General features: G+C 27.3%; 2 protein-coding genes across 5 annotated transcripts in view; one reads left to right on the top strand and one right to left on the bottom strand.

Moving 5' to 3' along the window:
* Nucleotides 1–205: 205 nt before the first annotated feature.
* On the bottom strand, nucleotides 206–6,845 carry LOC132949509 (zinc finger protein OZF-like). Of its 2 annotated transcripts, XM_061020440.1 has the most exons (6): nucleotides 6,706–6,845; nucleotides 6,477–6,604; nucleotides 6,326–6,405; nucleotides 4,344–4,972; nucleotides 3,651–4,267; nucleotides 3,255–3,590 (listed from the first exon to the last, which is right to left on the bottom strand). In XM_061020440.1, exons 3-6 carry the CDS (start codon nucleotides 6,358–6,360, stop codon nucleotides 3,312–3,314), a joined length of 1,560 nt encoding a protein of 519 aa, XP_060876423.1. In that variant the 5' UTR covers nucleotides 6,361–6,405; nucleotides 6,477–6,604; nucleotides 6,706–6,845; the 3' UTR covers nucleotides 3,255–3,311. The 2 variants fall into 2 exon arrangements, with proteins under 2 accessions (XP_060876424.1, XP_060876423.1); XM_061020441.1 differs by lacking the exons at nucleotides 6,477–6,604; nucleotides 6,706–6,845 and adding an exon at nucleotides 206–753 and having other exon boundaries at nucleotides 3,329–3,590; nucleotides 6,326–6,470.
* Nucleotides 6,765–11,060, top strand: part of LOC132949510 (rab11 family-interacting protein 4) — a 25,029-nt gene continuing 20,733 nt past the window's right edge. For 2 of the 3 annotated variants that reach the window (XM_061020443.1, XM_061020442.1), the window contains exon 1: nucleotides 6,765–7,005. In XM_061020443.1, coding sequence (XP_060876426.1) covers nucleotides 6,913–7,005 — 93 coding nt within the window. In that variant the 5' untranslated portion in view covers nucleotides 6,765–6,912. Of the gene's footprint in view, nucleotides 7,006–7,106; nucleotides 7,602–11,060 lie in introns of those variants that run through there. The other variant, XM_061020445.1, reaches the window with a different exon arrangement.

The following is an 11,060-nucleotide window of genomic DNA, read 5'->3' as shown; positions in this document are numbered from 1 at the left end:
GTTAGTTATCATATATAAATTTAACAAAAATAGAAGCAGTCAATCTTGATTTTATTGGACCTGTCCATTATTATGAAATGTTGTTTCGTCCTTCCATAAAATATTGGACAACAATTTGTATCATCTTCCAATTTAACGAATTCAAGGTGTCTATCAAAATCATTTGTTTGAAATTGTATGTTTTGTATGTGTAAAGTTAGTTTTGATTAGTTCACTTTATTGGCTAAATAAAAGATTATAATAATAATTGTAATTAAAAATCTAATTATTCATAAAAATTGTTTTAAATTAAAAATGTTCATACCTACTTCATTTATTTTGAAGTCAAGCCAACCAATGATTTAATACATAATAAAAAAATAATTTTAATTTTTTATTCTACTATAATGAATATTTTGCAAATAATTAGTGTATAAGGTAGTACATTTAAATCTGCGTAAGATATTTGCAGTAAAATGAAAATGCTCTTATAATACATAGAATTTGAATATATAACAAATACATTGAAATAGGAAAGATTAAAATAATATTATACTGTAGTAGATGGTGTCCAAGCCTATGGCTTTGTATAGTATTGTATTATGATGTAACTATTGGATGTAAGATAATTTAATTTTTCAATGTTTAATTAAACATTTGCATATGTTCCATCTCTGTGATTTATTCCTAAACAGTGTTTGTTTTTAGATAACCAATCATTTTATAGTGGAGCGTTGTTTCTTGCTGTGTAACCGTGTAAATATCACCTTTTCTCTGCAATCAACACATCAAACAATTTAATTGATTGATATTATGTATAAAATATTTAAATAAAAATTATATGTTATGTAGAATAATTACAGATTTGACTAAAAGCAAAATATATTGAAAATCATTAGTTACATTTTAATAACTTGTTCTCTGGTTTTTAACTGCTCAATTCCACAAAAACTTACCAAAAAATGTTGCATAATATGTAGTAACTATGTTACACTATTATAAAAAAGCACATTTTGATTTTAAACTTAAAATTGAGATAACTTTTTATTATAATTAATATTCATAATCTACTTCATGTAACAAATTAGTAGGTCAGGTCATCAGGAATTAGGAATAATCATAGTGGTACACGATAACGAATCTTTTAAAATATATTATTAGTTATTAATATTAGAAAAAAAAAATTAGAATAATAAATAAAATAATGAAAAGTTTAAGTTCAAGTTGATAGTATAGGGTAGTACCTAGTAAGGTGTAGTTGTAAGGTGTCACTACAGAATTAATTAAATTCAATTTATATTGTGGTATACTGTTGTATTTTCAGTCTTTACTCTTTAATATGCATAATTGTTTATTTGTTTATCACTTAAATTAAAATATAATAAATAATGGTGCATAGAATTTTGTAAAATATATGAAATTATTATTTAATAGGATTAAGATAGGCAATAAGCTAACAATGCATTTATAGCTGCAGTGGTACACAATAGTTTTATCAAACAATAGAAGTGGAAAAGTTGTGGGGTGGGGGAGATAAAAAATTTAAACTAGCAAGTAACTTTAAAATATTATAGTATTGTTATATTTTTTAAATATTATTGCAGTCTATATAAATTGATAAATTGGAATAGAGGAACCCAATTAGTTTATTTTATTTCAGTACAAATAAATAAGATGTTACATTTTGAATGGAATGTTATTATTGAGAATGTAATAACAGTAGGTATGTAGAAAATACATACCTACTTAATTTTTATACCTAGTATTTACTTATAGAATACACCAATTAATTGATTATAAAAATGATATTATAATTTATAATTTTAAGTAGGTGTTTAATTTAATTTGAAAGTCAAGTCACTTTACATTTTAGTGTGTGTAGACGTGTTAGTACATACAAATTTCCCTCCTTTTTTTTTTAGTCACAATGACATATTGTGACATACTCTGATAATTTAACTAAAAACCTATTTAAAATTATCCATTTTATTGATAATTATTTTATCCAGTTTTAATATTAATAAAATATCTAACGTTAATATCTTATTTATAGGACTATAAATGTTGAGTTCTATGTTAGTTATTTTAGTGAATTGTGCCTAAACACTTATAATTATAGAAAACTAATTAAGAAAAACAATTCAAAATTTTGGAAAAAATCCTTCATTGGGTATAACATTATATACATTTTGAAAAACAATTAAATCAAAGAACCGGCTTGGTGATTATCGGGTATGTGCTAAATATTTTTGAGAGGCTTATTTAGTGGCATGTTTAGATGGTACTTAATTGGTGGGACTGCAATTTTATGAACATCAATGGATCTGGTTGACTGGATAAATACAATTTATTCAAGACAATCAAGAACCAATTCATAGCGGAAATAAATATTAAACAAACAGTTGATAAAACTGACATTGCATAATAATAGATAATGAGTAATAAGTAATAACTAAAGACCGGATTTATATGATTTTACATATCGTTACTGGGTCTATGCAGTCTTATGAGAGTAAAAAATGTGGATGATTTGTTCAATTCTGAATGCATAGAAAAAAGTTTTTTTTGCATATTTGAGAATATTTTATGAGTTAGAGAATACTTAACTCATTTAGCATATTTTGGAATATTTCGTAAATTATGAGAAAAAATTTGTATTTATTTTTAATTTTAATATTACGGTAACCAGAAAAATTTTTTTTGAACAATTACAATTTTTTATTTTATCATTTCCAACTCTTACTAAAGTGCAATAATATTCCATTAGAATACGAAACTTTAAATACCTAATAATTAACTCACTATCAATATAAAATTGAAAAAAAAAATTTTTTTAATGCATATTAAAGTAAATATAATGATGTTTATTGATTATTTGTGCATATTTTTGCTTTTTTTTTTGTATATTTTGCATATTTTTAAAATTTTTAAGAGAATATAATGAGAATATTTTAAGGTTTTTTCGAGAATATTAGCATCATATTTAAGGTATTTTAAGAGAATATAAATCCGGTCTTTAGTAATAAGTAATAACTAATCATACCTTAAAAATTGACTATATTTATCAACAGTGTGACTATGTGTCAACCAGCCATGAATGCTCAATAGTTAAGTTTTCAGGCTGGGCACGGACAATTTAAATGTGTAAGGGACTATGCAACTACACTGCCATCAAGAATACCCTGACAAAAGGTATAATTTTCGACTTTCTAATTTAACTACATAATGTGAAATAATATAACTTTTAAAAATATCATTGATTATTAGCCATTAACATTTTCTTAAATACTTGTTATATTTATAAAATAAATTTTTTCTTTGATACAATATTATCAATCTTTATAGAGACCTTGTATAAAGTCAACATCATATACAGTGACAGTTTTTGTGAACTGAATGTGATGATCATGTCTTAAATGTTCGTTCATTTGCGATTTTGAAGTGAATTTTTCTTCACAAACTTCACAGTCATAGAAATTTGTTTTGCCATGAACCTTACTTTCATGATACCTCAGATTAGATAATTGGAAAAAAGTACTGCCGCAAACACTACATTGATAATCTCCACCATGCGTATTCAAGTGAATTTTCAGCGATGCACATGTAGAAACCTGTAAGAATCAAGTATCGATTAATTGATATTATTACGTATTTAAACTATGCAATTTTACCTGAGCTGGACACAGATGACACTTGAATGGCTTATCTTCACTATGAGTGGTAATGTGATTTTTTAACGTGTTAGAATGACCAAATCTTTTATTGCAAATATGACATTCATAATTTTTTTCACCGCCATGAGTCCGCTTGTGAGCTACTAAGGTACTAAGATGTGAATAAGACTTGTTGCATTCAATACATACATATGGTTTGTCACTAGAGTGTGAGGCCATATGATATTTCAGACTATTGTACCATTGAAACTCTTTATTGCAAATTCTACAGTGATATTTTTTGATTCCATAATGTTTGTGCATGTGCTTATTAAGGTACCTTCGATTTTTGAAACTGAGCTCACAATAATTGCATTTGAATGGTTTATCATTTATATGTACATCACCATGCATTTTAAGTTTATAATGGCAAGTAAACTTTTTATTACAAATTTGACATTCAAAAGGTTTATCACCAGTATGAGTTCGTATGTGTTCCTTGAATCTAGAAAATTGAGTAAACGTCTTACTACATAACGTGCACTCATAATATTTTTGTCCAGATTCTGTATATAATGCCCATATGGCACCAGGTTTTGGACTGTCATAGTGTACTTTCAAATGCGTTCTTATACCTGAAAATAATAATCATGATAGCAATAAAGAAACTTTTATCCATCTAACATAAATAAAATAAATATCATACAGTACCTCTTTTAGTATTGTAAATTTTTCCACATACGTCACATTCAAATTCCATTTGATCACAATTATCTCTTCGATGTCTGACCAAATGATCGGCTCTAGTAAATTTGTGTCCACACAACTCGCATTGAAATGGTTTGTCTCCTGAGTGACTCATCATATGATATTGTAAATTCCTGGCTTGTTTGAATAATTTATCACAAATATTACATTGAAATTGAAAAATATTGTGTTTCACCTCAAAGTGATCTTTTAATTCTTTTGCAGATTCAAATTTGGCAATGCAAAGATCACATGTGTTCTCTATTTTCCTTTCCGAATATTTTTGATGACGTTTCAAATGGAGCATGGCTAACGATGGAAAGAGATAATGTTTATCACATAGTGAACATTTGAACACTCGCTTTAATTTCTTTTGTTTATTTATGTTAAGAGGCAATGCTACACAATTATGTAATTGGTGTTCATTCTCAAAAGTTAGTTCACAGCGTAGACATTTAAAAATGTTACGGAATATTACATTTTTATCCAAAGATTCCTCTTTGATATCTTTTCCTGATATCAGTTCTATATTTTCCTTGGCTAATAACTTTTCTTCATAAGACATAGATCCATCACTGTCTTCGTCCATTATCCTAAGAATACAAAGTTCTTCATTAGTTCATTATATAATTAATTTATTATTTGTTTTTTATATAGACAATCTCTTATTTAAGATCTAAGTTTTACTGCTATAGTCAACGCGGGTCTTTAAAGTAGTATGTAAAATGGAAAACATTTGACGAAGGTCAACTGCAGTAATAACTAACAAAACCATATCATTATAAATTATTAGATAAACTAAAATGTAAAATATTGGTTTATGTATTTAACAATTTTTAGAACATCAAAATACCTAGTCATAGGTAATTTTTTGAATTGTTTACTTAAAAATATTCTGTTTCAAGTTTCGATAGTACTTATTTGAAATTAAAATTTTTCGTTTATACTATGAAATGATATTTGGTATCAACCTATCATGTATATTGACAAAGCTATTTTTTAATATTGCACCTATTGCGTAGGTTAGGTTAGGTTTTGGTATTGGTATTTACAATTGAACAATTTATTAAAATGTTAAATTAAAGAAATATTAACTTTTAAATAAGATGTGTTAATTCCTTCATTCTAGTATTATAAGAAATTAAGAGGATGCTACCCATACATTTGTTGTCTCCTTCTTACACACCCAGGACATAGCAAATTGTCGTTCACTAGTTTCGATAGTGTGCTGTAAGTTTTGATACTAGAGTGAATTGACTTAGAATAAAACTTTTAGGTAAGGACATTGTCTGTCAAGCGATTTTTCGAAATTTTCATTTTCAAGCAAGATATGGGTATATAAAATATCAAAAATTAAAAATGATCATATCTCACTTGAAAATTAAAATATTGAATAAAAGTCAATGCTTAAGCACAGATAATGTTATTATCTAAAAAATTGATGATAGGTCAAATCACTCTAATATCAAAAATAAAAGCACATTATTGAAACTAGTGTTCGAAAATTTGCTATGTCGTACGTGTGTATGACGGAGACAACAAATTCATTGGTAGCATCCTCTTAAACTTCTAAAATGTCTATCTTCTATAATGTTCAATTGTAAGATAAATATTCAGATTTTCATATGCAAGTAACATCCTTATAGTTTACAAATATTACAATATTCAAACAATCAGACAATATTAAATGTATATATTGATATCATATATTTTTTTTGACCATCACATTGTGTTAAGTTTCAATGTATTGGTTCACAATATTATGAAATGTCAGTTTGTCTTTATAAAAAAATAAGGTTTAATCGGAAAATCAATTGTGAATGTTCTAAATATGAAAGAAAATATTGTAATTTTTGAAAACATAAACATAAACCGAAATACAGGGTTGTTACTCGTCAATAAGATTAAAGTGTATTGGCGTAAAATCGCTCATCGCGATCACTTACTTCGATGACGTGGACGGATTAGCGACAGCCGACATAAATCGATGAAGAATTTGTAGACAACCAAGTCTCAAAGAAACTGTCTAAGGAAACAAAACAAATATTAAAAACTAATATTTAACACGAAAAAAAAACAATATTTTGACAAACGAACCTTATTTACTTATCGTCCGGCGATGGGCGGCAGTTCGGTTATCAGTCGAATAAACGGAACCACGGTAATCTCTGATAGGTTGTCTGATTCTGATAATACACAGTGCCCGTCGCGCGGAAAACAACAAACTGGACACGATTAAAATTTAAAGATATCTTTATTCTTTATTCTTCTGTGTAAAATATCAAGCCCATCGAGGTACTGAATTATTTGAATTTAGTATAAATACCTGGGCCATGCCATACCCATCCGAATCCCCTCACTCGTGTTATTGTTTTCAAACGCAACGGAGACGTTCGCGACGTTGTTTCAACCGAAGCCGTATCGATACGGATACGATAATGTTCCGATCTATGGAACAACTACTACTACATCAGCATTCAGCTACAGACTTCGCTGTCATCCCGGCACAGACTTCCGCTAACAGTTTCGTTCGATGGCAAATAATTTGAGTCGTCTCGGCCGCACGCACTGTCATAATGGTGGATGGGTGTATATAACAAAAAAAAAAACACAATACAAATTACAGGTGAATATATTATTACAGGTAACACAGGTACAACTGTGGTAGTGAGGTACCTCTTTACAGGTGAGGTGAAATATCTTGCCACACTGCCGCCGCCGCCGCCGTAGCAGCAGCAGCAGCAGCAGTGACTCCTCTCGCAGTTCAATTGTTTTTTTTTTATTTTACAACAATAATAGTTTTTTTTTTTTAATACATATTATTTAAAATTATTTTGTCATCGAAAAATGAACACATCAGTTTGTTCACAACTGTGGTGTCGACGGCACCCGCCCACAACGTTCTCGTGTACATAGTATTATCTCACATCGGTTAAATGTGAGTCGGATTCTGGCTTCTGTACACTGTTATCTGCAACTATTTATTTCATTAGTCCCTCTGGGGGTTGTCAATTATTATTCAGCCCTGTCAGCGACTTCCAAGTCGCTTGTGATTCGTTATGTGTATATTATAATTTTTTTTTAAAAATGTTTAATCGTGCAATGATGTTTGGTGTTACACAACATATGGACATCTCTACTATAGTTATGTGATGAAGATTCTGTGAACACTTACACATTGAATACATAATATCACAACATACACTCATAGGACAGTCAAAGGTTGGTGATATTTAAATATTCTCCTTACATTAGGTACTATTGATTAACCTAGTTATAATAATTTATTTACAGTGTAATCTAATTACACCAACACCTTAATTATTTAATCCAATCAGTTTTGGACCAATCCAATTTTTCTATGTTGTTACTAAGTCTATTGTCTGCAGCGTGACAATCATAACTAAAGTTTGTGTTTGAATTGAGCATGTCTTACATAAATGTATTATAGTGTTCACACATACAGAAAGATTATTTTAGCTTTTATCTTTCACTGATTTTTAATTAAATAATTTTTTTGACTCAATTATAAAGATTCTGATAATCTTTTGACCGTTAAGAAATCAAATTACATACTAAATTTTTTTTTTATTGTTCAATTAATCTTAAATTGATAACAATGTTGTTTTTTAACATGACTTTGTATTGCAGTTTATACTTAATTACCTTTACATAATCAAAAAGTTTAGTTTCATGAGATCTGTAATTTTTTATTAAAATAATAATTTTTGTGGGTGTAAGGAATAAGGAGTACAATGGTGATTACAATTCATCGGTTCTGGTAGGAGCATTTCAATTTAATTATTAATGTTATTGTTTTATATAATAAAGATACATAATATCTAAGAAATATGTACTGACCACTTTTTTATAATATAATATATAAGTCATTAGTAGCTATTATTAATTTGATTCTTCCGAGAATATTTAATTTGTTGTGAAGTTTAAAAATCAAACAAATGTATCACTATATTGTATTAACACCTCGATTAACACTAAAATATACAAACCATAGTTACTAATATAGGTATTTCATAAATGTTTTAAAAATTCTGTGCATATCTTTTTTCGTTAGAGACTAAACATTATTGACAAATAGTATTACCCATTGTTTAAAATGTTTAAATGATAACAATTAATAATAAATAAAGAATATCAATGTACAACCGTCATTATCTATTGAAATAATATTTTTTAATAAAAATATTCTTAACATTTTGTTATTTGATTAAATTTGAAAATAGGTACTATAAATGAAAAATATATATTTCATTTATACAAAATGTAAAATTATTATATAATATTATACCTATTATGAATAATTTTAATTACACTTAAAAAACAATTCATTTTTAAAATTATAATTTATATGTTATGGTTTATGCAGGAAAATTGGATTTATAGGTATAACAAACATTTGAAAATGTGTAGAATAATTATTTTTCAAGTACCTACTTGAAATATGTGAACATATACTTTACAGTTTACCTGAAATTGTTCATCCTTATCTTGTTGTCAAGAAAACTTTGAAAGCGGTAATTTAGTGTGTTCTATTCGAGGTTCTATTTCTAACATACGGATTAATCTATAAATGCAATAAGAATTCAGAAAACTAAAAATTTTTATTTGTCTGCTAGAGATCGATTTCTGTACATTTTTGATTTTACCCGCTTATATCATAAAAAAAGTTGTACCTATTAAAAAATTCGAAATAAAAAAATGTTCCTACTTTAAAAATTTAGAAACTACTGAAAATTAAAATTTTTGATGAATCTGAATAAATCATAAATGTGGAAAATTCAATGTCATGAAAACTTTACGACAAATTCAAATTTATTTTTACAGTTTTTCTTGCTTCACTAGATTTATTGGCACGTTGGAAATAGAAAACGTCTAAATTCCAATTTAGGTATATAACTTGTGTCTGAAAAACAGAAAATTACCGCTTCTAATCCCCTTAAAACGGAAACCTGTAAAAAAGAACCGAAAGAACCTAAATTCTAGGAAACAGCATTTTTTTTGTCCTTCTCAATAAATTCTCACAAGTTAACCTCGAGTTCAACAGCTGTAGCTGTAGCAGTATATATTTATTGTATTATTTATTTACGTTTTATATAAGTAATAGACCTTTTCGTTCATCTGTAATTTACATTCATTTTCTAAGTATTTAATATTTCTCTTTAACACCATCATACTTGGTATTTAATTAAATGGTGTTCAACAATTCGTTTAACACCAAACATGTCGTAAATTACTATGGATTTTCGTTGAACTATAAATTGTAAGAATATAGGTACCTACACGTGTGATATAATATTATTCCATTAATTAATTATCTACTTACAATGATCAGTAAAAAATTGTATAAGAAAAATCTCATATTTCTATGTTGAAATAATATATCAATAATATGGACAAAAAATATTTTCCTCCACAATAATTATTGATGAAATGTTTTTGACTATTTATTTGGCGAGTATTACTGTATACTGCAGTAGAATATGGATATTATTAATTATTATTATAACATATTTTAACTATAAAAGTAATAAATTAAGTATAACGGGGAGAGACGGCTGTTTAAAAAAGTAACATTAATTTTTCACAACTCTAATAGGTTTTAGATTGTACCGACCTCATTATTTTATCTTGTGCTATCTGGATGCTTAAGTTTTTTCTCATAATAGTCTCGAGTTAAAAACAAAAAGTAGAACAATTTGTGAATTATTCATAATGTATGAATCACGAAATAGGATCTGCACAATATTATGGAATATTATAATGTACCTAACACAACATTTACAATCAATATAATTCAAAAATTCGTTAATTTCGGAGAAAAAATATCTTGATCTGCTTGCAACGCGGAAAACTGTGTGGATACTTATTTCAAACAATATTCAATTAGTTTTTTTCGACTTGCATACTTAACAATGACAAAGGAAACAAACTACACAGAATAGGACTTGATGATAATATTCAACAACAGAATATAAATTACGACGAAAAAAATGCAAGTCAATCTCAACGACCTTCGACGGCGTTAACCTGAAAATGAGGAAACTATACAAAACACATTTGACATGCATCTTTAGTTTTATTTTTTTAATACCATGGCCAGTTCCTAAATATTCTATTATTATAGTACGCAATTAAACACGTTTGTTTAATATATTTATAAATTCGCAAACCGAGGAAGTGTAAATACTAAATAATATGTATTACTGATGTTTTCATCTTCATTCTAGAAATAGTAAACACATTATTTTAACGATTTTCTGCGCCATATTGATAAGTGTATTGAGTTGTTTATTGTTGATTGTTGGATGAAAGTTTAACGGAGCGAGTTTTGAGTTATGGAATACTTTATATAGATCCTTATTAATATCGTCGAATTACCGCTGATCTTATCAGAAAAACTAAGAAATTTAACCTAAAATCGGCGTTGAAATTTGTTAATAATTATTTTGAAAACTTTGTTGTACTTAAATGTTTAATTATGGTAAATATTACTTTTTATGACGTTGTTATACCTATTAGATTTGTTTTTTCTATAGGTTTTACATAGTTGTGTTTTTGCTTATTAGTGTAGTTATTAATAATTGTTTTATTTTGACCATATGGTATTTTTTCCATTGCTAAATGCTAAATAAAAAATTACCATCGACATCTGGCTGTTGT

The sequence above is a fragment of the Metopolophium dirhodum genome, chromosome 7, assembly GCF_019925205.1.
Source record: "Metopolophium dirhodum isolate CAU chromosome 7, ASM1992520v1, whole genome shotgun sequence".
In the NCBI taxonomy this organism is placed as follows: Eukaryota; Metazoa; Arthropoda; class Insecta; order Hemiptera; family Aphididae; genus Metopolophium; species Metopolophium dirhodum.
This window is presented reverse-complemented; position numbering and strand designations above follow the sequence as displayed.

Bases quoted from the DNA above. Each gene is read 5' to 3' on its own strand.
- LOC132949509 (XM_061020440.1), bottom strand. From the start codon at position 6,360: ATGTCGGCTGTCGCTAATCCGTCCACGTCATCGAA. The intron at 4,973-6,325 runs GTAAGTGATCGC...TTGTATTCTTAG, and splicing joins AATCCGTCCACGTCATCGAA to GATAATGGACGAAGACAGTG. The intron at 4,268-4,343 runs GTACTGTATGAT...TATTATTTTCAG, and splicing joins AATTTACAATACTAAAAGAG to GTATAAGAACGCATTTGAAA.